The 26,022-nt window shown below is 52.7% G+C and overlaps 8 protein-coding genes across 8 annotated transcripts; 5 read left to right on the forward strand and 3 right to left on the reverse strand.

Moving 5' to 3' along the window:
- Positions 1 to 2,418: 2,418 nt before the first annotated feature.
- On the reverse strand, positions 2,419 to 3,869 carry N7459_001037 (kinase-like domain-containing protein; the record flags this gene model as incomplete). Its single annotated transcript, XM_056940222.1, is given in 6 exon segments — positions 2,419 to 2,597; positions 2,650 to 2,812; positions 2,877 to 3,178; positions 3,232 to 3,340; positions 3,358 to 3,559; positions 3,616 to 3,869. 6 exon segments carry the CDS (start codon positions 3,867 to 3,869, stop codon positions 2,419 to 2,421), a joined length of 1,209 nt encoding a protein of 402 aa, XP_056804502.1.
- A 1,308-nt stretch (positions 3,870 to 5,177) lies between these two features.
- Positions 5,178 to 5,933, forward strand: N7459_001038 (Tvp18 family protein; the record flags this gene model as incomplete). Its single annotated transcript, XM_056940223.1, has 4 exons — positions 5,178 to 5,214; positions 5,299 to 5,314; positions 5,485 to 5,580; positions 5,633 to 5,933. The coding sequence occupies 4 exons, from the start codon at positions 5,178 to 5,180 to the stop codon at positions 5,931 to 5,933; spliced, it is 450 nt and encodes a 149-aa protein (XP_056804503.1).
- Positions 5,934 to 8,756: 2,823 nt separating this feature from the next.
- Positions 8,757 to 11,638, forward strand: N7459_001039 (Aim21 family protein; the record flags this gene model as incomplete). The annotated part of the gene is made up of 2 exons (XM_056940224.1): positions 8,757 to 9,681; positions 9,732 to 11,638. The coding sequence occupies 2 exons, from the start codon at positions 8,757 to 8,759 to the stop codon at positions 11,636 to 11,638; spliced, it is 2,832 nt and encodes a 943-aa protein (XP_056804504.1).
- An 892-nt stretch (positions 11,639 to 12,530) lies between these two features.
- N7459_001040 (transcription factor SUA7) lies at positions 12,531 to 13,580 on the reverse strand (the record flags this gene model as incomplete). The annotated part of the gene is made up of 1 exon (XM_056940225.1): positions 12,531 to 13,580. One exon carries the CDS (start codon positions 13,578 to 13,580, stop codon positions 12,531 to 12,533), a length of 1,050 nt encoding a protein of 349 aa, XP_056804505.1.
- A 773-nt stretch (positions 13,581 to 14,353) lies between these two features.
- On the forward strand, positions 14,354 to 14,870 carry N7459_001041 (ATP synthase subunit H; the record flags this gene model as incomplete). Its single annotated transcript, XM_056940226.1, has 3 exons — positions 14,354 to 14,380; positions 14,436 to 14,514; positions 14,605 to 14,870. The coding sequence occupies 3 exons, from the start codon at positions 14,354 to 14,356 to the stop codon at positions 14,868 to 14,870; spliced, it is 372 nt and encodes a 123-aa protein (XP_056804506.1).
- Positions 14,871 to 17,913: 3,043 nt separating this feature from the next.
- Positions 17,914 to 21,389, forward strand: N7459_001042 (DUF1765 domain-containing protein; the record flags this gene model as incomplete). The annotated part of the gene is made up of 3 exons (XM_056940227.1): positions 17,914 to 18,731; positions 18,783 to 20,363; positions 20,417 to 21,389. 3 exons carry the CDS (start codon positions 17,914 to 17,916, stop codon positions 21,387 to 21,389), a joined length of 3,372 nt encoding a protein of 1,123 aa, XP_056804507.1.
- Positions 21,390 to 21,846: 457 nt separating this feature from the next.
- On the reverse strand, positions 21,847 to 23,568 carry N7459_001043 (alpha-keto acid decarboxylase family protein; the record flags this gene model as incomplete). Its single annotated transcript, XM_056940228.1, has 1 exon — positions 21,847 to 23,568. The coding sequence occupies one exon, from the start codon at positions 23,566 to 23,568 to the stop codon at positions 21,847 to 21,849; it is 1,722 nt and encodes a 573-aa protein (XP_056804508.1).
- A 191-nt stretch (positions 23,569 to 23,759) lies between these two features.
- Positions 23,760 to 25,917, forward strand: N7459_001044 (uncharacterized protein; the record flags this gene model as incomplete). Its single annotated transcript, XM_056940229.1, has 5 exons — positions 23,760 to 23,911; positions 23,969 to 24,681; positions 24,730 to 25,111; positions 25,172 to 25,460; positions 25,531 to 25,917. The coding sequence occupies 5 exons, from the start codon at positions 23,760 to 23,762 to the stop codon at positions 25,915 to 25,917; spliced, it is 1,923 nt and encodes a 640-aa protein (XP_056804509.1).
- Positions 25,918 to 26,022: the final 105 nt, after the last annotated feature.

The raw sequence follows: 26,022 nt of genomic DNA on the forward strand, positions 1-26,022 counted from the left end.
GGCGGCGGAACACCATTGTTTTTCAAGCGACTGCCTTGTAATTTAGGACGGGGTAACGAGCGTGTACGGCATGCCCACGCGAGCACTGGGCTCCTCGTTGGACGCCGCAACACGGGTGGTAATGGTTGGTAAGGCCCGGTAGCCCCGATGTAACGGCGACTTGCGCCTGCCGAGAGCGTCTCGAATCAAGAAAAGAAAAAATCGGGTCGAGTTCCTTGCAATGCCATGTTCCCCTTCCACCTGGCTTGATTTTCTCCTAGATTCCCTTGGTTGATTATTTGATGTCCGATCTATGGTTTTCTCTTCACAATCAAGGTCTACTCTTGAGGGCTCAACTTGGAAAACAATGAGAAAGAGACCAAAGCCCGGGCGAAGGACGACCCTCGCAGGTTGGATGTTCAAACCTGGAGAGCCGGTGGAGCCCCGACATCACCTCTCGTCCAATCACTACAGTCGTCGATGGGACCCAGCGGAGTCTCGCCCTCCAGGCCAAATTGGCCACCTCGAGGAAAAATTTTCACTTTTGTACGATCGACCGTAGATCCAACTCGACAAGCAGAAACATCACGGCGCGACTCCAACTCCCTAGTTCGCGATGGTCGGTGAGGGCCGGGGAGGGGAGTATACCCCGTGTGTGGCATGTCTAGGTCGAGCTGATGATTTCACGATGACGACGCAGAAATTCCTGAGCGGCGGGGGGGAGTGACGGGCAGCCAATCAGCAGTGCCATCCAGGAATGTCCCGTGCACTGTGGGTCGGCCAGACTCGGTCCCGTGATGACGTAATGTATTTCAGGATGCAATGTACGCCGGGCAGCAGCAGGCCCTGCGTGGTCCTCAGACCACTGCCTGCTCACAGTACATACATCCAGCGTATATACATACATGGTGTTGATGGACTCGCTAGGCTAACTAGTTACGATCCATGGATGAACTGACCAAAAAGCAAGCATCGGACGTTATCGCAATTTGAGCTATGTCGTTACTCAACTCGCTACGAACAGATCTCTCAGCTATCTCTTCAATGTCATTGGCGATAAACCGGCAAACACCCAGTCCAATCGTGTCCCAAAATTGAACATCCCCTAAACGATTCCAGGGACCCAATATCCTCGGTGTATGGCCCCAATATGAGATCCGTCTGGATTCCCGTGGATGTTGACATGTACTTTCTATACCGCCGCATTGGCCCGGCATCTTACCTGATCCTACACGAACCTGCACCATATCGCCGGGATCCATAAGATGTGGAGCAGGGAGCTGGAATTCCCCGCACTGGGCTGTCATGTCAGATATACTCCAACCTAGATATACTTCGGCCGACATCACCTCATCTCGCCAGGGCGGTCGTGGTACCACCGCCATGGACTCGACCCAGCCACGCAAAACGCGTCTAGCTCATGCATACCAGATCTGCTACAAACCCAGAGAGATCGCATCACTCCAGTCCACCCTATCTGTGTCCAGGATCCTTCCTAATTCATTTTCAGCGTCACTTCGGACCCGATAATGATCTCGACAGATCAGCTCTGACATACCTGGACTCACGCTCCTGTGCATAACGCCCGCTATAGGGGAGAAAACAGCAAACCATTGTTCGATAGCTCTAGGGGATAGCGCCGTCGCGATTCGAACCAACTGCCCGGCTCGCATCGGCGCCAATGTGAGTGCAGTTGTGGGAGCAGCCAGTCTCAAACTCAACGTGCAAGAGAGTGTCGTAGAAGGCGAAATCCTTCTACAGCAAGGGCCTCAACTCACCGCCGGTTCGGTCCAGGCGGGGTGGTCCAGTTATAATTCCCACCAAGGCTAATATCGAACAGGTCTTGGCGTACCCAGCAATACAGAGAAGATTCCAACCCAGTTCAGCGGCGAGACGCCTGCGTGACCCGGTTGTGTTATTTGGGAGTTGTTGCGAAGCCAGGCGAAATTCCCTAGCGACGTCGGACCTGGCGGCACGGGTCATCCATATTACCTACATCGATCCATGGAAAATTCTCTTAGCCATGTCGTTCGTCCTAAGCATGATTACGGTCTCGACAGCGAACACGCGGCAAGCTATAGGCTTATCCCACCCAATCCGTTCAGCCAGGCTTTAAACCAACCTCAGCGAGCCTCTAGGGTGAAGACGCTCGAGTTTCACTCTTGGATAGAAGTGGCCGATGATCCAATAGCATCCTGGGCTTAGCGGCCACTATTTGGGTCGTCTGTCAAGGATTATTCGGCGGCCTGGGGGTTGTTTCATAGACTTTTGGGGTGTTTGTGTCTTTGGACCTGACTGAGCAACACTAAATCGCAGCTTGCAACCCATTACTCTCTTGCCTTCTGACCCATAATATTCAGAGTTTCGATTCCTAGTCAGTAGACTGATCCAGTTGCAAGACTACTTAAGGTAGACTGAAGCTGTGGACTCCAATTTCGACTACGATGACCTCAGCCACCGGTCTGACAATAGGTCCCTTGCCGAATGTCTCTCATCTGGTTGCCACCGGAGCATTTTGCGCATGAATTCAAGGAAGAGTTGTTGCTGTTCACCTTGCAGATTTCCCTCAAGCTGCTCCATAGTTATCGAGGGAATTGGGACGGCTCCGTTCCATTTCGCTTGGTTTTCCTAGTCAACTTCGTAAAGTCTCAATTATATTGAGTAACGTACCTTCATCATTAAAGAAATTTGTAGCGTACTCGCTGCTCTTTATCATGTTTTTTGGCGGCGGTCCAAGAAGCGCAATCATCTCAGCGAGGTGATGAGTATCCGACTCTTGCTTCCTTGCATCTCTGCCATAAAACAAATGGCCTGTTTGAAAGAGATCCCAAGCCTATGATGGTTTCATTGTTAGACTGGAGCTTCGTGTTCGACGAATTAAAGAATATCCTCCTTACCACGAGGCCAAGATTCCAAATATCAACCTTCTGATCCCAGGACATCCGTAGTAAGACTTCAGGGGCCCGATAGATATACGGTTGAATATCACCAGAGTGACGCGCTGACCCAAGACGAGCCTGGCCGAAGTCACATAAAACGGGCCGACCATGCTCATTTGTCTTCTTCAATTTTCGAGAAGCATATATAACCCGATTCCCAACAATCTTCCGGGGACTAGGATCAGATTTCTCTGCCTCTTCAAAATCAGTCAAGACTGACATATTATCAATACCAAGCAAGACATTCCTTTCTTGTATGTCTAGCATAAAAGCATTAGAGTGACATTCCAAAAGTTGAAGAGGGTCCTGATACCGGTATGGATAATGCCGGCTTCGCTGTGGAGGTAGTCAAGGGCGAGTAGGAGGTGTATCAAGGTCAATTTCACTAATTTCTCCGGCAGAACTTTGGCTCTGAATCGGTTCTGGAGGTCATGTAAACTGATATACCCAGAGGCTGGTGAATAAGGCACTGGTAGAATCCTTCTGCAGAGTTGATCTGAAAGCTATCCAGCGCCTTCCGTACCAGTATAGCACCATCGTGGGAAGCAGTGCATGCATTAAGGCGGTCGTAGACTTCAACTTCTCGCTTGCCCTCAGAAGACCCACGTTCAAACACTTTCAATGTGACATACTGGTGCCCTCTGAGATCAGATCAGCTCCTGCAACAATTACCCGCGCTCGCGTCGAAAGGACATACATGAGATCTCTGCAAAGCCAGACTGTCGAGTACCCTCCAAATCCTAGTTTTCCAATCACTTGGTACCTGGATTGAAATACTTCGCCAATTTTCACAGGATAAAAAAGGTCTTGTGAGTACCATGGAAGTGTTTCTTCCTCGAGCGCATTGGTCGCGTCGATCAGCTGAATGTTTGATCGAGTGAAATGCCGCACAGGTGAGGCTTGTCGGCTGAGAAAGGGGCGCTTAAAGAACTGGCACAGCAGACGGGACATTGTTGTTATGGGGGGTAAAGGCCAGTGATGAAAATATTCTATTTAAATAGGGGTGACCCGACCTCTGTGATAAGATGAACAAACCAAGACATGTGACTAGTTTGTTCCTGGACTTGCAGTTGCAGGGAAACAGGGTGACCCCTACTCTAAATTTACCTCCAGGGCTAGATACCTAATTTAACTACCTAGTAAAGTTATAAATACTACAAGATCCCTCACAGTAAATTCGATAGTACCACTACAAGCGAGGCAGTACTTTAATATACATCTTATCTTGACAATGATAGTGATTGCCTGAGAGGTTAGGCAGTGACCCCTTGCGCGCAGTGTAGATATTCTCAGTCCGTAGGTCTCTCCCTCTCTCCCTAGTATACCTCAGTTCTTTAGTTTCTGCCCAGATCTTCTATTTTCTGCGTGTATTCCTCGGTTTCCTCTGTTCTTCCGCGTGATCGATCTGATCTGCACTCGATCAGCCCCTTCCATGGCAACATTGTATGTAGATTAAGTATCCCAGTCATGTATTCCAAAATCACCTAATTTATCTCCATCCCGGCAAGATGGCCGAGTTGGTCCAAGGCGCACGGTTCAGGTTCACCTGATCCAGATTTCCGTGTCTCGATTTCGGGGCGTGAGTTCGAATCTCACTCTTGTCATAGCTTTTTGCTCGGGTGGTGTGTTTATATATCCTTTTTTGGCCTGGTTGGGTTGCATATCTTTGGGGGGTTCGATGTGGTGTGTCTGTCGACTGTGCGGAAATATTCTAACTCGGTTAAATTTTAGATCATCAGTCTTTAAGGACAAGATTATTCGATCACCAATGCCTGTCTCTTGTTAGTTGACTAACTAATTACCTAGCTAATTGATTGTCTATATGAAAGAAAACTATACATTAAGTGTCGATTGTAAAGCATACCCACCCTATTGAGTGTATATTGTAGCCTGGGGTAGTTGTCACTTCTTAAGTTGGATACCGTTATTGGCGTCTGCCTAGCATGGTAAAACAATATAAGAGGGCAAATGGAGCCCCTAGAGTGAGTCGGGGTGACTTGACATATTTGACCACCGACCTTACAGCACCCCAGTTCCTTCCGACCCAGTCGTACCTGATCGACAGTGACACTTGGGGCGTGGTTTCCGCTTTGTTTTGGCGTTTCACTGTTGACCGCCCGGCGTCCGAGCTAATCAGCCGCGTGTACACCTTTCTCTCTTGACACTTCATCCCCGGTCTGGAAACTCTCACGTCGCCAGTGATTCCGCATTGTGTCTCCTTTTGGTCGCTGCTAGTCTGTCAACCTTGCCTCGCCCACCATGACACTATCTGAGGAGTTCCGCTCGAGAAACTTCAGTGAGTGTTGCCTCGTGCTGATGCGGCGGCAATGTCGATCAACCCCATTGAGTTTGCGGTCGTGCTAATATCACGCTTGCTTAGGCATCTACGGACAGTGGTCAGTACCTTGAATTCCATCGCGTGTTGTCATATCATGGAGAGAAACACCCCGTGGAGGAAAATCGCACTTGGGGGGAAGCCTAGGGCCCGGTGCCTTCACGGGCATTTTCAGTTCCTTCTGGGGCTCCTCTTATGTGTTCTAGTGAAATCTTCTGACATGGTAACCAGGACTGGTGTGCTATGCATCATCCTCTGCCTGGCGCTTGGCATCGCCAACATCTTTAGTTTCCACGTTGGACGCATTATCTTCTCCGTCATTTGCCTGTGAGTTGGATGGGATGCTTTCGCAGCAAACTCCCGATTCTAACCATGGCAGGGCCTCTGCGTTTGTCATCCTTTTTATCGAAGTGCCTTTCCTCCTCCGAATCTGTCCGACATCCTCCAAGTTCGATGACTTTATCCGCCGCTTTACAACCAATTGGATGCGTGCTGCCATGTACACCATCCTTAGTGCTGTCCAGTGGGCCAGTCTCTGCACCGGTGCTTCGAGTCTGATTGCTGCCGCTGTCTTCCTCATAATCGCAGCTATCTTCTATGCTCTCGCGGGTCTGAAGAGTCAGGAGTTTGTTGGCAGCAAGACCCTGGGAGGCGCGGGAATCGCACAGATGATCGTTTAGTGCCATTGTGTCCAAGGACGGCTCTTCTGCTTTCTTCATAACTTGATGTGTACGTGTGTTAGCATATTACTTGGTGGTCAGATATCAGGGGCAGAATGATGAGATGCTCGCTGCGAATCCCTCGAAAAATGCCTTTGGGCAACATGCATTGGAATGCGCCACGACCTTGCTTGCTATGACTTTGCGCCTTGTACTTGTATGTCTCTGATTCTTTTGAGCAATCCGATTTCGCACACGTTTTCTTCCACCGTGGACATATGTGGGGTGCTTCATGTATGGATTGGGGCTATTTCCTTGGCCCTTGTGCTGTTATTTTACACAAGCTTGGTAATATGTCAACCTGGCCACGCATCCCTGGATGGAGACTAGATTCCAATACCCAAACTTCTGGGATTACGTCTTTGAGTTCCCACACGCTGCACAAATAAAGCTTCACTGAGGCGGCACATGATCATTTCTTGTTTCCACTGGTCTAGAGCTCTTCCAGGATTTGCTCGCTGTGATTGTGTAGTGAAGGGGGGGGGGGGGATTTCCCCTTGTTTCGAAACGTCTGTTGTGTAGGAATCGGGATCAACAGAATTGGGGGCAACTACCATATATATCGGATAACAAAAGACGCTTGGCCGGACTCTACAACAACGCCTCCAATTAAAGCAAACGAATACAGGATGCCACCAAATAATACATACATTTTTAAAGGGCTTCTTCAACCAAAATATCCTGCAAATGCTTGATATGGACAATTATATCCTTCTGTGGCGATCAAGAAATAGAGGTCCTTTGCCAAAGGACTGAGACGAGCCAACACCAGAAAATATGTGAAACAGCTTGTTTAGGTTGATGTTGCCAAAAACTCAGTTAGTTCTTCATTAATGGCAAGATGGCCGAGTTGGTCTAAGGCGTCAGGTTAAGGTCCACCTTAACACCGTTTCCTGATCTACGTAAGTAGGCGTGAGTTCGAGTCTCACTCTTGTCAAAGAATTTCTTTTTTGATGAGGCCTTCTGCCCCTCTCTTTTTAACAACCAGACCATGTAGCAAATATGACAAACCTAGTTCATTGCTACTTTTCCTGATATAAGCCAAGATGTCAATTTCGGTCGACACCGATCTATAGAACTACATGTAGCTATATGGGCTTTCGTTACCCTCACCCTTGTTATAGCTATACTGACCAGTGACATAGTCTACATCGTTCCATCTTGTTACGCTAGTCTTGGTGAACTTGTTGGGTTGCCAGCCTTGTATACTTTCTCTCTATGTAGTAACAGCTCAGGCGGTATGGATCATTCAAGACCCATTCCAGGCCGAGGGTAACGTCACCTGGACACCTAGACACCTGCATAACCTCCGCCCTCCTCCCCCCGGAAGTCCGATAGCCCCTCCGTATTGATTTTCCTACTGTTTATGTTGATTTAGATCCCACGGATCGACACCCCGCAATTATGCACAAGGACTGTGATCATGGCGCACGAAAACCAACAGGGAACACCTCTCCCCCCATCAGCTTGAAGCTGTGTCTTGGCCTTTCATCCGTGTTATGCAATCCAGGAACCACGTCAGAATAACAGGAAAAGCCAGAAGGGCCCGCGTCATACACCCAGTTTCTGTAAGGTTAGGATCGGCTGGCAGTGGATCACCCCGGAGCGACAATGCTCGTGTGCTCCCAACATTATATCCTCCCCTACGAGTGGCCTGGACTTTGAGACTGGCTTTCAAGCCACCATCTATACCATTCTTGTCCTCACCTCCCTGGGCCACGGGGAAGGAGGGGTTAGGAGGGGGAAAGATGCTGGATGATGCAATGCGGAGAATCATTGCTTGGCTCACCGCCTCGGCCGCCGCGGCCAATTGCAATGCCGAGAAATAATCGGGGCCGGACACAGGTTCTGCTCCTTATCGGAAAGAGATACAGCAAGCGCCTCGCACAGCCACTGAGAACAAAGCTACGATACCAGTGCTATTAATATAGTTTGGGCCCATGGTCTGGCCACAGGGATGATCCATCCTATGGAACTCTTATAGGTCACCATAGATTCCCATGAGAGACTAGGAGAGACGATGAGCATGAAATAGTGCAGGTATGGCCTGCCCCCCAACCAAACGATCTCGATTACTCCACTTGGCGCCGACATATACATATGAGGCATTTGCTCAAAAATGCCGCAAAACCTGCATTTCTGAAGAGAGAGAAAAGCGGAGGCCAGAGGACAGAATAAATCGCTCGGCCATGAGACTGTAGTATGTTGGACAAGAAGCTGTAGAGGATGATACCGGCCAGCCGCAGCAAAGAGCAAAGAGCAGCGTTCCATTAAGCCGCCCGGGGGTAACCGTACAGTAATACCAGCGTAATCTGGGATTTACCGGGTCTGGATGCGGTCAGAGCACGTCACGCGCCCGGTGGGTCGCAGTGACTGCATACATCATCCTCGTTGCTCGATGGCTTCAATCTCTGCTCCTCCTCCTTCCTCCTTGACCGCCCCTTTTACTTATTGACCCTTTTGGCGAATTGATTCTCATCAATTGGTTTCCAGACTTCGGTATCAGGCCTATCAAGCTGGGTAAGCAAATCATCCCGCACCTGCTTATCAGTCGTGGCCCCCCTCCCCTTGGCTATCAGCAGTTCTGGGGATCTTGCCTTGCATCCCTGCGAGTCATCCTTCCCCAAGAAATCCTCCGTCTCAAGCGCACGCTGCAACTAGTTTGCTTGGCCGCACCCACACACACAGAGAGGCCCAAGCTGTTACTCAACACGTGGCTTTCAGGCTAGAATTGTTGGGCCCAAGCTGATATTGAAATCCGGCAGCTTCCAAACGATTTTCATCATGTCCACCCAAGCTGCCCCGGTCATCCCTCCTCGACCGGCTCGATCGCCACAACCTCCGGCGTCCTCTATAGACACGCCCAGAATCCCACCACGCCCGTCGAACCGCCGTCTGGATAGATCAGTGTCCCCAATGCGTGACAGCTATGCGCCGTCCCCTCTGAACGAGTGGAGCGGCCCGAGCCTGAGCCGCACCACCTCTAACGATATCCCTCAACGTCCTCCGAGCGTAACAATACCGTCCCTGGGAGAGGAAGGGATTGAATATGCTGATCTCGACGTGGGAAACGTGTCCGACAGCCACCACACGGCACCAGCAGAGACTCGCAACGTTAGCAGTGACCTTAAGATTCATGCACCGAGACCCTCCTTGCCGACATCAAGTGCTAAGGCCAAAGTGCAGGCGGTTACCCGCACGGATTCCCGCCAGGCCGCTGCTGCGGGACTGGGCCGGCAAAGCTCCCCGACGCACGAGGACCCGGAGCGTGCTAGTCGCTCGCTGCACTCCGGGGCGAGTGGCTCGCGGGCCGAGTCATCGACCGCCTCCTCTGACCGTCGGCTTTCCGCGCAGCTCGGAGAGGAACATGGCTTCCGAGTTCCCATGTACCCCAATGCGGGTGACGTCCAGGCGCCGTCCCCCAGTCCTTACCTTGACCAAGGCTCCCAGCGGCAAGGTCGCAACCACCATCGTACTCGTAGTGCTCGAGACTCGTCTCTGCCTCCTGGTAGTTATGGCCTGCACGGACACGGTGTGCAGCACCCCGACAAGTTTGAGAAGGCCTGGTACGACAAACACCCCGACGAATACGTCAAGGAAGAAGGACAGTATGGTCCTGGCGTGGGCACCCCACGCCCCGATTGGGCGTTGAGCAGTGACGATCTCAACAAGATCGTTCAAAGTTCGGCCTCTCGTGGCTCTGGCCTGGGTGAGTATTCTTGTAGTTGTTGAAACACGGGGATCTAACCTCGTCATTAGGTACTTCTCCAAACGTCGTGGGCACGCCGGAGGAAGAGGTTGGCTATCTCGCCTCGGACGAATATACGCAGCGCATGGTGTCTCCACCACCTGATGCCCGATTCGAGAGCCAGCCAGCTGTCGAATCTCCACTCCGACAGATGAGTTTCCCAGCCTCAGAGACTGAGCCTAAAGAGTCCCGGCGCTCTCTGCTACGCAGAACTAGCTCTCAAGGACACCATGCGGATGGTGAGGTGATTCACGTTGATGATCCAATTCACCCTCTCCATCATCCTGATGGTTTTGCTCCTACTCCCGCACTTGAGGAGCAAACTCCCGAAGTGGAGGAATCATACGAAGAGGAGGAGCCCATTCTGGCTGCCGATGAAGTTCGCCCAGAATCGGCGTACTTGCACCCTGCAGTCTCGCCCACTTTTGAACACCGAGCAAGTATCGATGAGGACTTCCGAAGCCGGACGCCAAGCGTCTCGCATAGTCGTTCCCATAGTCGATCAGCCAGTGCTCAAGGTCAGCCTATGCTGTCTCGTTTTGACTCGCGTGAATTGCATGAGGACACACATACTCCTCTAGAGGATGTCGAGGAATACGAACCGCTATTTCCCGACGACGAGTCGAAGAAGGAAGGCCCTGTGTCGTCCGCAGATCGTTTCAAGAAGCGCCCAGACACGCTCAGACACAGATTCCCGAGTGAAGATATCTGGGAAGATACCCCGAACAGTCTGCAGCACTACGCGACTGTGACCACCCCCGATATTCCAAAGCGTGACTCGTCCGAGATCTTCGAGACCCCAGAAAAAGAGGCTGCACGACGAAAGCAAGCCTCCAAGCTTGACTCGCATCAGGTTGCAAGCCATATTCTCGAAGGAGAGGGTGCGCGCGATAAGGAGAAGGCTCCCACGCGGCCTGATACCTTCAAGCAGCGCTTCCCTAGTCAAGATGTTTGGGAAGATGCTCCTGACAGCCAGCAGTTGGTGACTGTTGTGGAGCCCGTGGCAGACGAAATCAAGAGCCCAGACGCTTCCTCCAAGCCTAGCATCCCCCCGCGCCCGCAAAAACAACCCCAGACAACATCACCAACGGAGAAACGTCAACCACCAGTCATTCCAGACAGACCTAAGCCTCAAATCCCAACTCGACCTAGTAAGCCTAGCTCGCAGACTTCAGCGGACAAAGTCCCAAGTGTCGGTCAAACAGCGGAAGGCCCAGCAGTGCCCAAGGCGAAGCCTGCGATCCCAGCTCGTCCTGGTGGCAGCAAAATCGCGGCTCTGAAGGCAGGCTTCCTCACAGACCTGAACTCCCGTCTCCAGCTGGGTCCTCAACAGCCGAAGCCCCAGGAGAAGGAGCCTGAGCCAGCGGCTGAAAAGCAGCCACTCAGTGATGCTCGCAAGGGCAGAGCCCGAGGCCCAGCCCGGAGGAAGCCCGCCGCGGAGAACGCTAATGCTAAGCTCCCCACGATTCCGGAGATCAAGATCACAGAATCGTGGAATGTCTGGCAAGTCGGTGAAGACGGCAATCTGGTGGTCGGAAGTGAAAACAAGGACGCTCAACCCTCAGCCACCGCTATTGAGACTCCCATGGCCCCTGAGATAGCTAAGAACGTCGCTGGTGAGCCTGTCGACCCAACTCCAGAATCAGCTGCTGCCCCAGAGGTAACCTCGCCGGCTACATCCACTACGCCTGTGACCGAAGCAATTGAGAGTCAAACCTCAACCGAGCTTCCAGCTTCTGGTGTCGATCTCCCTTCCAAAGAAGAGGAGACAGAACAGTCCCCAGTTCAAGCAACCGAGGCCGCCCGGACCCTATCTGAAGCAACCCCTCCCACTACACTGGACGATACTCTAGAGAACATGGCTGCTTCAGCTGACGGCAAGCGGGCATCGGATGGCGAAATCCATCCGGTGGAATAGGGCAATTCTCACATCGTCTCTCTCTCTCTGTTATCTTTCCATTCCACCCCTTGTCTTCTTGATTTGCTTTTACTGTTGATGACCTCCATATCGGAAATACGGACGGGTGTGCCATGATCCGACCCAGTCCCAGACTTAAATTATTTGGCCCCGCTCTACTTAGCCTGGCCATACCTGTGCGCCCTTGTTTAATGAGTGATTGATTACCAGAACGTAAATCCATTCCTGTGGCATTTGTCCGAGACACGCGACTGCCAATCCTGCAAGATTTAGTTTTGCGACTTGTCCGTGTCTCAGTACATGGCGATGTACATGGTTTGAACACCTAGCATCCATAGCCGCATTGATGTAGATCAGATGTAATGCTCTCTAGGTTGAAAATTCAAGTTCGATGTATGAGTCTACAGCCTACTGGGATCGAGATGCCCGTTTGTAATCTCACTTCATTGTAGCTTCCTATGTCATAAGACATACAGAAACGGGAGGAATCAAAATCAGTCTTGACGTGAACATCTGTCCTCGAAAAGAGCGAACATGAAACAAATTTTTTTTTTGGGATTGCGATAGTCAATTCCGGGGTATTGCAACTAGGTCATGAGACTTGAAATGATGGCACAAACAGATGAAAGTCCTACGACGTAGTGTCAGTAGGAAAAGATGCGCATGGAAGGCCATTTTGTGCATGCGAAGGGCTGAAAGCGGATTCAACTGAATTTGTTCCTGTTCACTTGCGAGATTGAAATCGCGATAAGATGGTTGGAAGAATTGCAGTAGATGCGAGAACAGTGCACGCATTGATCGCTCGAGACGGTGCAACGCAAGGTTGCACAGCAGTTTGTATTCGATATGAAGGACCCTCGGGCTAGCCGAGAAAGTCTAACGGACGGGTTGTTTAGCTGACAGGCAGCTTGGCCATGTCGCCCTTGCCGTTCTTGATCCACTCCGGGTCGATCAGACGCTCCCGCTCGGCATAGAGCTGCTTGTAAGCACCACGGATGGTTCCATCGCTGACGTGAGCAACGTGGGAGATCTCTTTGGCGGACTTGCCGTGACCCATGAGGTACGAAGCCATGTAGATGCAGGCCGCAACGATAGAAAGGGGAGAACGCCCAGCTAGATCACCCATGGTGGTGACACGGTCAGACAGCGCAACGGAAACACTGGTGACCTGGAAAGGTAGATCGAGCAAGTTGCAGAAACGGTTGCACAGATCGCTGGGCTTGGTCGAGGTAGTGGCGGTATAGGTGTCGTTGGGGTCTGGCACACCGCCACTCGACACAACCGCGTTGTTTCGCTCGACGTTCTGGGCCGTGAAGAACTTTTCCAGAGCCTTGTAGATGCGGCCAATTTCTTTGCGGGTAACCTTGGTGACAGCGAAGATCTCGGTGAATGTACGCGGAACCTTGCACTGACGGCATGCAATAAAGATACAACCAGCGATGATCACATCCTGCGACTTGCCCTTGAACGCCTTGGCATCATCCACAATCTTGAAGAGGTACTTGGCAGTGTCGGCGACATTCTTCTGAATGTTGAAACCGTCGCAAAGAGCACCGATCTCCTTGTAGGCGGCCAGGAGTGCCTTGTTGGCCTTCTCGCTGGACTGTTTGTTCTGGGCACGATAGAGGTCGCGAGCTCGACCAGAGGCGCCGCTGGCGATAGAGGTCTCCAGCTGGGCTCCGTTAAGCAGCGGGTTCATGGCATCTCCGACACGGGACGGATCATCGTTGTTCTGGTCGTCATTCGAGAAAGTTCGCCACTCGGAGTGCAAGTCAATCTCACGATCAGCGAGCACTAGGCCGCAAGACCCACAAACAGTCTCATGGGAATCAGGGAACTCCAGGTTGGGAGGCACCTCCTTGCACTCAGGGCAGACAAGGTGGGCGGAGAGGTTCTTCTTCCACGGAGCCGCCGCGGCCTCCGCTCTCGGAACAGGTGACATGGTGGCCATTTTCTTCGCTTTTCTGATGTCCTCGAAACGTGCCTGGCTTCTTTTTGCGAGCTTCTTAGCCGTAACAGGAATATTGTATTTGCGGTTATAATAACGAAGGAACAGCGGCGAATACGTCTTGGCGGTTGTGGCAGGCAAGGTCAGTTATCACCTTGGATTGCGAGCCACTACACGAGCAGTCATGTTAGCCTCTGTTGCACCCAACGTGAAAAGTAAGACGAGCCGCCGTGGAGTCACTGCATCACCAGCAACGCCACAGACCTTCTTTAGGGTCCTGGAGGCTGCCTTTACCTTTCGGATTGTGGCCCACGAGCAGCAAGATCACCCCCCAGATGCGAAGAGTCTTCACAAGTCTGCGCTTTCTTGGGAAAGAAAGAGAAACACAGAAACTTCGATGCCTCGGCTTGTCCGACCGCGATGAACCAGTCAAGGTCTCCGTAAGAGAATCTCACGAAAAGGGTCGCAGAAACTGACGGGTCGCTGCAAGTGTGCGAAGAGCAACGTCGAAAGTCGAGTTCTAGGGACAAGCTGAGGATGAAGAGGGGGAGATCGAGGGCTGGGGGAGAGATGAGGGGAGACAAAGCGTAGTGAATGGTGAGCACCGGCTGAAGTGAATTTGGGTCACGTGGATACTTACTCAGCTGCCAAGCCGTCTTTCCGAACAGAAGTCGTTTTGAACCTCGACTGCACGGAACGACGGATCAGATCCATCCTGAGCACCACCCCCTCATCTCCCCCCCTCATCGACCATACCCTCTGTCAAGATGATGTCTCAGTCTCTCCGGGCTTCGGTGCGTGATGGATGCGGACTGTGTGTTCCGAGGCGTGGCTAACCCGATTCTCTAGCGCTCCCTCCTCTCCCGTGCCTCTCGGCAGCAGGTCCCTGTCGCTCGCCGGACCTTCCTGACCTCCGCTGTCCGCCGCGGTATGTATCGACTTCAAGCTTCTTCCAGCCTCCTTGTCGAAGCTGCTTAGCATCCAATCGCGCAATCACTCACTGATGTTGCCCATTTAGCCGACCCTGTCCAGGACCTGTACCTCCGCGAGCTGCGCGCCTACAAGCCCACCCCCATCAAGCCCAGCGACGCCGACGCCCACGTCCAGAAGTTCGCCGCTCCTCAGGCTCCTCCTTCGCCCGAGGAGGCCAACCTTGCCGGTGAGCTGTCCGCCTACGAGAGCCAGGAGGTCGAGGTTGAGGGCCAGGCTGCCGCAGGGGAGGCCGCCCCTGTCGAGGAGAGCTGGTTCGAGGAGGACGAGGAGGAGACTCCCGCTGCCCACTAATTGCGTCTTTCTCTTTTGGCAAGGTCTGGGGAAATATGAGGGGTTGGCCGTGTGTGCCTGTGGCACTGCTAGGCTGGCTGCCTCTCGCATCCTGAAGCATGTAAATTAGACCACCTTGAAACGTTGAACTCTTTCACTTTGTTCTCAACATGGGTCTCTTTTCCCTCGTACTGGAGCGATATAATTATACCGCTGAGTGTCTGATGAGGTCTATCATACTCCCACATGAACGGTATAGAGCGCGGTAGCGGATTGAGACTTTGCGTGTGATTCGGTTGCAGTATCTATCAATCGAGGTAGAAAACTAACCCATGGTCCATAGATGAATGGACGCAATACTTGGGCCGTTTGTGCACATACATAGTGCGGAGTCTCTGCAGACTCCGCTCCGATGCCGGCCGTTACTATGTCCACCTGGACATAATATAACACATCTATGTCTACGCTCATGAAAATATACCGACGCGAGCAATGTATGGAGACGTTTAGCATTACGAGGACTGACTATCGCTAGTTCATACTAGGACTTGTTGTATGTCCTATCAAGAAGTAATATAATCATTCACCACTTACTCTAGTGTGTATCTTAGACGGGGTTATATGTATAGGTGAAAACACATTTTCACAAGGTACAGATCACCAGCCTCTTGCAAAAGAACGAGCCAAGGTAAAAAGAGGAAAGGCAGTAAACACAAGGTGATAAGCAAAAACACGAAGGGCCGAATGCAAAAAAAAATAGTTGACAAGAGTGAGACTCGAACTCACGCCTACTTACGTAGATCAGGAAACGGTGTTAAGGTGGACCTTAACCTGACGCCTTAGACCAACTCGGCCATCTTGCCATTCTATAGAGATGGAGAGAAGTTCTATCACTATCAAGCATCTTCCTCCTCCTATGCCTCGACTAGGTGGAGCCTTGGGCTGGACGTCCCGCATTGAACGCGGGTGAGGTGGTGCATTCTTCAATACGAGGCGTTGTCCTTGATGCAGAATCTGCCCGGCCTTGTTTTCGGCTTGGTTTGAGCATTTGTGTGCACTCTTGTCTCGTTTCTTTTTCTTAAATGTTCGGGAATTCCCATGGCCGACAGCTCATTTACATACAAACACTATCGAAGTTCGTGCAGCCGCGTCATGCGCATATGTAAAACATTCCATACTTCCTCCACAAGCAGGGTCATTGCCTGATGGTCGGCAGCAGGGCGAGGTCAACCGGAGAACCATTGGTCGCCAGGGGCTTGCAGTAATGGGCGCGCGAGTCCCGGTGTGGATGTTGTGGACACACCGTGGCTGCAGTGCCAAACCCATAGAGAAGGGGGAGAAAATATAAAATCTACACCCATGCATGGCCCATCCATGACGATTCCCTGGCTATATAGACTTGGGAGGGGAGGGTGAGAACCCCTGCAGAGCGGATTGCGATCGTTGGAGGCGGGACTCGGGACCGTCCCGATTGACATGCATTACCCCATATCGGGCCTGCGACACCTATTCGATCGAGACGAGATCAAGATCGCGGCTGGATGGTGTGCAACCGAGCGATGACAGTCAACACCGCAAGTAAACACCGGATGGGACGCAACAGTTGCCCTTTGTGCCCTTTTGGGAGGAATGTGGAGGCAGCACCAGTTGCACGTCTTTTGTGGGTGGATTGTTACCATTCCCGCCACCTCTGTGGTCACTGCAGGGACTAGGCTAGCTGGAAGTAGGGCTGACGATGGTGTCATTAGTCGATGGGCGACATTCCATGCGATGCAGTACTGGGAATGTACCCAAGTACCACCTAAGCCCTCGGTCAAGCGCCTGACGTGTCCTATCTGTGGATGTCGACAGGTACACACCTTATACCCACCGACAGTGAGGAAGGGCGGTACCCGCGGTCCCCATAGGCGCAAAGGTGGAACTAGATGGTGTCACCCTTTCCAGTGCACGAACTCAATATCATTGTGTTCCTAGAGGGTTTCGCGCCTCGGTGAATTCGATAATCTTCCGGAGGGGATGCGATTGGTGTAGAGGTGCAGGCTTGCAATCGGGGCCGAGGGTGGAAAGACCGGGGGGCATTGCGACTCCAACGCGTTCATGCAACTCATCGCCGAGGGACACGGTGGTACGGGCCACTCAGCCTCTCCAGGATGATGCGCGAATGATCGCTACAGCTGGTGCGCGAGGAGCCGTGGATTTGGGGAGTGGAGCAGGTTGGCCAGCGTGTCTCACCATTTTAGTGTGCGTGGTGGATGGGTGATTCAGTTGGATGCGCATAATATAGAAGTGCAAGAGGGAAAATTCCTGACTTGTTATTCTTCAGCTGTTTTTTCTTTGCTTCGTTTCCTCTCTTCCCCCCTCCTCCTATTGCTGCATTCTCTCGCTTCTTGCTCTGGCTCCCCTTCAACCAACTTCACTGATCCTCGACTGTGGAGCCCTTGGCCTCGTAGAGAGTCGCCTATCCCTTCCCTGCGTCCAGCCATTATTACATTATTACATACTACTTTGCGGAGCACGGCGCCCCAAGCACTTGCTCCCTCACGTCCAACCTGACCTCCGCTCTTCCCCCGCCCGACGCGACCCTTGTTCTCCCCGAACGCCCGTTGCGAGGGATTCCTGCCGTCGATCCCGTTGCTCCATTGACCTGGCGCCCTTCGAAGTAGCTTTGCAGCTGCATGGACGATCGATCGAACCATCCGTCACCGACTCCCGCTAGCTTCAATTGATGCGCGCGTTTTGTTCAAGGAGAAGCTCTCACCCGCAGTGTGACTCGTCCAAGGCTCTGCACCGTCGCCCGGGATTCTGTGGGGACACATAACACCGGAGAAAAAAAGAAGAGAGTGAGCAAGAGAAAGTGAGGGCTGGTGTGTTGGTGTCGGTGTGCCTTGTTTCCCTTTCCCTGGCAATGCAGCGCGTCTGAGGACTCAACCGAACCATCATTGACCGGGTGTGCATGGAGAAGCTGGTCTTCTTCGACCCGATTCTTGCGCTCTGCGGTAGCTTCCCTGGGGAAATGTCAACTCGTCGACAGTTGCTCCCTTGACCGCTCCTCTTCCTCAAGACCATGTCTTCGCCCTCCCCCGAAGCAACGACCAGTTACACGAACGACGATGGGCATGTGCTTGCTCGTGCCGCGAGCTACGCCGACCTCCCCAGCCAGCCAGCCTCGAGCTCCGACCCTCCTGACCTGAGAAGGACCTTCTCCGACTATGCAGTCCCGACCCTGTCCGACTCGCCGACCAAGGAAAGCGTGGCTGCTGGCAAGGACATCCTGCGCCGAACCTCCCTCCGCTCCAAGAATCGGCCGCTTGCTCCTATCTCACACTTCACACTTTCGTCGTCCGAAGACTTGAAGGACACCGAAGCGCAGGATGGTGGGGCCACGGTGCCGGAAACGAGGCCGCCAGAGCCAGTGGCCCGGCCGTCCAAGGGCCGTTCAATGTCGGGTCGGATTGTCAGTCTCGCGCGGAAGCCATGGGGGTCTTCGTCACGGTCTCCATCCCCTTCGGCCAAAAGAACGAAGCAAAGAGGGGAAGATCAGTCCCCAACCCGGCCGGGAGGACGGAGCACCCCCGATTCAGCACAACCCTCGCGCAAACGAACGATCCTATACAAACGGCCGCGGCGCCCAATGCTCGCAGTGGTAGCAAAGGGGAACGAAGATTCTCCTGGCTCTCCTAGTAGCCCCTCCAATTCCCTCCGCCACCAAACATCATTTGAAAAGTTCACAGCATCGCTCTCCGTGTCCACTCCGGTCCTACCACCAATGCCCAAGGGAGCTGCAGCCACTGTAGCAGCTTATCACAATAGCAACCCGGACACTTCGCGCAAAAAGGACGAGCTTTGGGGAATATTCCGTGGTCTGGAGGCGGATTACCAGAAGTACGTGCAACCACCCTGTGACCAGTATGCATCTTGCTGACTTGAAGAAAGATTTCAATCCAAATCGAGCGCTTTGAAAGCCAATGTCATTCGTTCTTCCCTCCTCCCCTTCCTTGGTCGTCATCACCTTCACGCATCGTGCAAGAACCTCAGGCCCGAAGACTTGGATCGACGCGTCAATATTCTCAACAAGTGGTGGATTGGAATGCTTGAGATGCTCAATGGCAAAAACAACCAGTCAATATCCGGAACTGACAGGCCCGTATTTCTCGAGGCGGTGGTGGGCATTATGACTCGTCCAGAATGGCGTATCCCATTTCCGACTGCACAGCCAAACGGCGGCCCCGCGGATTCCTTGAAATATGCGGCTTCAACTTCAGTGTCAGAAACGTCTGAGGGATCTGGTTCATCGGGATCCGATTTTCTGGTCGAATCAATCCATCATAACATTCGCAACATCTTCGTCCAGAATCTCCTCTCCCAGATGGCCTTCGTGGTGGAGCGGATGTCCATGAGACACGCGCCTGCCAGTTTGGTGACTTTCTGTGGAAAAGCTTCGGCATATGCTTTCTTTTTCTGCCCTGGAGTGGCGGATATATTGGCCCGTCTGTGGAATGCCCCCCCTGCTATATTCCGCCGCATTTTGGCCGAGTCTGCCCAACCACGAGCCAGCAACCTACGCACATACACACAGGAGCTCTCGCTGAGCTTCCCGATGGCTCTTCGACCCCTAGCCTTCCACTCGCATGCACCTTTGTTGCGATATCTACGCCGGAAACCCGACGCCCCATTGAATACCACCAATATTCCTTGGCATGGCCCCTGGATAGCACGCTGGTGTGGGCGAGACACGGATCTGTTCTACGTTTTTGTGAAATACATCCACATCCTTTACGCGGAGTATTTGCCTTCTGAAACGGAGAAAGGTAGGCGAATCCTGGCGCCCGGGTTGCCCTTGATTCACGCGCAGCTTCTTGTCGCCATTGAGGACACAATCTACAAGCAATCAATACAGCAGATGCCCGAGAACCCTCATACTGCAGCAGCGATTACTTTCGACGATTTTATCGAATCGCCCGATTCTTCCGCTTCTTCTCAACCCCTTGGCGGCAGAAATAGCCATCGGTCAATGGCAGAGAATCGTCTGATCATTCTACTACGGGATTTTCTCTCTGACTCATCGGCGGAGCCCAATCGTTCTCGACTGCTCTACGCCGAGATGTTTTGTGGAATCCTCAAAATCACCGCGCAGAGAATCTCCCTTTTCGACCATAACGCATGCTTCCTACTGTGCGACTTCCTTGAGGAGGTGATTCCGATCCTTACGCGCTATGCCCAATCCATAGAATCGGAGCTGTTTGATTGGGGCTTCTGGTTGGAGGTCTGTCGTCAGATGATGCAGAGCCATAACTCCCTCACAGAGGTTCGGGTCTTCTCTTTCATCTACTGTGTCTGGGGCACTTGGACTGCCATGGAGGAGAGGAAGGCGGGACTCTGCTTGGACTTTCTGTTGCACGAGCCCATATTTTTCCACTACTTTAATCACTGGAGCCCCATGGTGCGGGCCTATTTCCACCGTCTTCTTTGCTGGAGGGTGGGTCGGTTCAATGGTGACCCATCAGCGCTTGACTCGTGAGTGACACAGGATCTTGAGAATAATACCTCCAACTGACACGGCTACCCAGAATGATATACGAGACTCTCTCTGCCCGACTTCTCCGCGTTTGGGAGTACTATATTGGGTTCCAGTCGAAGGCAGAGGAGGGGCTTACTGCATCATTGTCATCGGCTCCATGCACGCCAGCACCCGGGCGGCGGATCATCATTATTCGATGCGATAATCAATTATCTCCAGTCAATCTCTTTGTCTCTTTTGACCGCGTCGTTCCACCCGTCCCGCCTGACCAGGTCATGGCACACCGCAGATCCGGCTCGACAGATTCGACGGGCTCAGAGGGCTCGTCGTCTTCGTCATCAAAGAAACGCTGGGGTATCCTGCGGGCGATGTTTGGCAATTCATCGAGCAATCGATCTGCGGATGGCAGCAGCTCGGATGAGTCTGACAACGGCACCGTTGACCTGACCTTGGCTCCTGATAGCAGGTGCATGGATGAGCATGAGCTGACCCCGAACAATAGCACGGACGATCTCGTCCGGCCCAAGACACCCACACACCAGCCATTCTTTTTCAAATTCTCCCTGGAGTGGATGGACCGGCCACAGTGGCCCACCAAGAACAAGCGACTTTTCGCTCCCTGCCTCCCCGTGGCATCGCAGCTGCATATTCAGCATCGGCGTTCTCCCGCCAAGTCCTCTGACTTTCAGGATGCGGTATCAGAAACCGCGTCCATCCTGGAAAATACTACCGACGAGAAGCAACTCGATGAACCAGCAGACCATAATGAACCACCTTCAGAATCAGCCCCTGAAAGCAGACCAAGGCCACCAACTACCAAAAACTCGCCCCTCCCCGAGCTCCCTTCGCAACCTGCCTATGACCACGTCGTGCCTAGCAAATATGCAGGCCGTGCCTTGGCAGAGTGGGCACATATAGTTTCCGAATGTGACAGTTTCTTTGCACGCCGACGCGATGAGGGTGTTCCATCTGATCGCACAGTGGAAACACCCGCGCTGGGTGTCGAAAGTTTCCGGAAATAAGGGGTACAATCTCTGATTTCTAACACAGCCCTGAGCTCACCCCAAAGCAGGAACATGAAAAATTCCTGTTCTCAAAAAAATACATTTGGATCGAATATAGACGTTCGATGGCCCCTGAAAGGAGGGAAGTGTCTAATAATTGTGTTGATTGGCTGTTTCATCTCTTGTTCGTTTATTCTACTTCACTGCACTGTGTGCATCGCGGGATTGGAGCATAAGGTACCGGCGTTCACCGAGCCTTGATATTTTCTGGGCCGGTTGTCTTCCTGAAATTTCGTTTTGTATTGGAGCGAGATGCAACACATGCCATGGTATTAATCTTAGTGAGACACCGAATCGATGACCAAGGTTATCTCATATTCGAAATGTTTCTAGCTATCCGATGCACAATGGATCTCATTCTAAAAAGAGATCCGGGCTATATCTTGTCTAAATCGATTCTTCGCCCATGGGTAGTTCAGTCCCATTTCCCTTGCTGCTCTTCCACAATCTGCTTGTTCAACACCCATAGGAGTGGCCCTTCTACATCCTCTCTCTCCATGAACACCTCGACCAGCCGCACTCCCTTGCCGCTATGTACCTGCTCATTCTTAAGCACCTCTTGAAGCTCACCAGCAGTCCGTGCCGTGAACGTGCTATTCGCGACATGCTCCTCATCTGCACCGAAGTAGCTCAGCGCCTGCGTGTGCCGCCAGAACGGCACATCGTTGTACGCCTGCTTCCGGCCATGAATCACCCGCTCAATGGTGTACCCCTCGTTGTTGATAATGATGATCAAGATATCCAGATTCTTCTTGATCATGACGCTGATCTCCTGAGCCGTCATCTGCAAACTCCCATCTCCAATGATGAGCACAGTCTGGTTGCGCGCACCCGTGGCTTCGTTCAGCTCTCGCTTTGCCAGCGCTGCGCCGAGCGTGGCCGGGAGCATGAACCCAATCGACAGCCAGGTCACGGCGCTGAAGAACCGGGCATCCGCGGGGAGTTTGAAGTTGCGGCCGCCATAGGCGGCTGTGCCGGTTTCCGCAAGGACTATGTCACCCTCGCGGAAGAGCGGGTTCACGAGGCGGAAGAAGTTCTTCTGGGCGACGATGTCGGTGCTCTTGATGTCGTCGAGCGTGATTACGGGCTTGGGAGGTCCGACGGTCTGAACGACGCGGCTGGCATCGAGCGTCTTGAGGACTGATGCGAGGACGTTGTGGGCGGACATGTCTCGGTAGACATCATTCTCGATCTGGATGGTGCTGTCGTGGAATGTGATGGCGGCCGAGGGTTTAGGAATGGCTGTAGAGAAATAGCTATTGGTATCGCTATAGTGTGGGCCGAATGTCAAAATGAGATCGGCGGATTCGAAGTATTTTTGGGCTGGCTTGTCTCCGAATGCTGCAGAGTACAGCCCGTAGACATTTGGGTAGGATTCGTTGACTAGGCCTTTGCCGAATATAGTTACCCAAGTGGGCCAGTTTGTTGCTTTGATGAGGGTGTCGATTTGATCTAGGATTCGGAGCGCTCTGCTTTCGCCGTCCACGCAAATTACTGGACGCTGGGCGCTATACACCCGTTCCAGAATGCGCTCCACTACTTTGGTTTCCTCAGCAGTGCTGGGTACTTCGGGAACGCGGATGGGAGTCTTGAGGTTTGCTGCCGAGACAAGAACGTCGGGCATATCGTCGGGCAATTCGAGGTATACGGGCCGGCTGTGGATGAGTGCCTGCTGCAAGATCCAGTCGATCCTCTCCGGTGCTGTCACTGAGTCCACCAAGCTTGCCTGAGCGGCGGTGATGTGAGTCGCCATCGCACCAAACCGACGGTAGTCTCCATCAGAGAAGGTGTGATGCATAAACGCCCGTGAGCTCTGCAGTGGTCGTGGCGGAGTGCCGACAATGTGAACAATAGGCGATCTCTCCGCATAGGCGCCTGCGATGCCGTTGGCGGCTGACAGCTCTCCAACTCCGTAGGTCGTAACGATTGCCGATAGACCATTGATGCGGGCGTAGCCATCAGCAGCATAGGCGGCGTTGAGCTCGTTGCAGTTGCCCACCCAGTGTAGCCCAGAAGGGGTCACAAAGTCCAACAGACGCAGGTTATAATCGCCCGGTACGCCAAACATGGAGTTCACGCCCAGCTGGCGCAGCCGGGCGAACAAGTAGTCGGCGAGTTTGATCGTATCTGAAGGCATGCTGGAATGGAGGACGAGGTGTGGATAGCAAGATGCAACACGGCGATCTGCGCGTCGTGGATCTTTATAGCGGCGCGGGTTCCCCCGCTCTCTCCCCACGTCTTATCGTCTTATCGCCAACTGGCCGACGCCCGGCGGTAGCCGAGACTTTCTTCCCAGCGGACAAGACTCCGCTGCAACGCGCGACGATCATGGCCTCGCGACTGGCGGCTTGTGAGGCCTGTCGCAAAGCGAAACTGGCCTGCGACCACCAGCAGCCAGTCTGTACGCGCTGCAGGAGGACGAAGGGGGTGTGTATCTACCGCACCACGCCATTCAAAAGGAAGCGGGTTGAAAAGCCGAGGTAGGTAGATTTTCGCGATTGCGCCTTGAGCTTGCATACTGATCAATTCTGTCGCAGTCCGCGTGCACCAGATCCATCGCCGTCATTCAGTCCCAGGCGCAATCCATACCCCAATCCAGGGTATCTGGGACCATCCAGCCATGCTGCCATTTTCAAGCATATCACTACGGACGGAGGCGATCATGCTGCGGGAGCTCATGCAACGGGACCTGAAGCTTTGGGTCCCGAATGGGTTGGAGATAATCACCTGTTGCTGCAGGGCGCAGATGTCCTGCGGCATTTGTTGAATACCTACCCGCTCTCTGCTATGAAGGACTTGGTGACATTTTGGTTAGCCAAGGGAGCCAACCTTGCTCTGGCAGAACCCTTCGTTGCCCAATGTGCCGAGAGCCTTAGCCAGCTCTTCGCGTCGCATGATGATGACTGGCACCTGGTCTACGCTCGATGTCTGCTGCAGAACTCCGCTCGACCGCTGCACTTCAACGAACACACCGATCTGTCCAGCTTTTCGACCCAGTTTCTAGACCACAACTGTCGCTGGGAGACACTCGGTATTTTCTTCGCAGCTGTTAGTCGCGCGACAATTGATATCCCGTTTTTCCCAGAGCTCTTTACAACCGAAGAGCAGCAATACAGCTTGAGACGACTGTCAACCAAGCTGAGCGACTTTGCACTCGAGATTTCCCTTTCTCTGGACTGTCTCAATGATCTGCAGTTGCTTGTGCAGTATGAGAACTTCATCGTTCATTCATACGTTGACGGCGATCAAAGTGTGTCCCTCATATTCTTCTAGTACGGCACTCAGCTAATCTCTGAAGGTTATCATTCGTGGCGAAAACTCGGCGACGTGATTTCTTCAACTTTTGCATTGGGCTACCATGAGAATATTCAAGAAAAACCTGGAATCCCACCATTTCTCATGGAATTACGCAAAGCCGCTTTTGCTAGGATCTATTCCGCAGATAAGAACATTGCCATTTTCCTCGGAAGACCGCCACGGATGAATAGGCGGTTCTGTCACTTTCAAATTCCATCCTGCCATGGTCATGACAATAGTTCTAACACTGATGCGTGGGACCCGGATACGAGGCCCGGATACCGGGCAGATACTCGCTGGTCAGCGCTCTGTGCTTATTTGAAAGAGGAAATTTGGGAATTACTCCAGAATAAGCAAGATGTCGCCTGTGCGCAAAGGGCGAGGTGAGATCGAACCCATTCCTGAAGTTACAACCCGTGAAACAGGAATTGATGAACTTGTAGTGCAATTGAACGGAGAGCTCAGGGTCAGTGGCAGGCGCTGCCAGCTCATTTTCGGTTGGAGAGCAGTCTGAAGCAGTGTGCACAGAGCCCATTCGAACGAGATTTTCTCGCTCATGTCTGGCTCAATCACTTGCACGTACTCTTTCTACTCCGCCTTCTGCTATTGAACACTCTCACGGAGCCTGACATTCCAATTATTGAGACAGCGGGCCAGATGCTTGCCCTGGTAGTGGAAATCATCCTTCTACGCGACCAGCTCACCAATGCCGGAACAGGTCTGATCTGGAAGGTATGATATCCTCTTTTTTATATGAGACGTCTACTTAACTAATTCCTGCACCGTCTGACAATGCTGCTAGGTTGCATACTACGGTCTACCAGCAGCAGGGATCATTCTCCTCGCACTTCTCAACCATCACTCCCACACGACACACGGCCTTTCACGCACCAAGATTCTCCAAGATCTGAGCGTCTTTGTCGCAGAGGTGCAGATAGGGACGATTGTCCGACCTGGAGACCCAAACTATGCACTGCTTTCTAAAGCCACGCAAACCATTCAGCGGTTCTTGGATTCTTTCCACTCAGATGCGGTGCAGGGGCCACAGGAACCGAGCCACGATGAGGCTGGGGACGACTGGGCGGCTTTGTTGAGCCAGGACTTGTGGGATTTCGAAGCAGGGTTTTGGCAGAGCCTTGCGGATCATCCGTCCTTGCTGGCGGTGGATTCGCCGTTACCCGATGTTTAGAATATTTGCCTGGTTGATAACTCCATCCACTGAACAACCGTCGACCGTCTACCTGCCCAGTTATCTGATAAGGTATGTCCAGGTATCGCAGTTGAAGGGAAATGA

The sequence above is a fragment of the Penicillium hispanicum genome, assembly GCF_028827665.1.
Source record: "Penicillium hispanicum strain IBT 35686 chromosome Unknown utg000001l_segment0_segment0, whole genome shotgun sequence".
NCBI classification, from domain to species: Eukaryota; Fungi; Ascomycota; class Eurotiomycetes; order Eurotiales; family Aspergillaceae; genus Penicillium; species Penicillium hispanicum.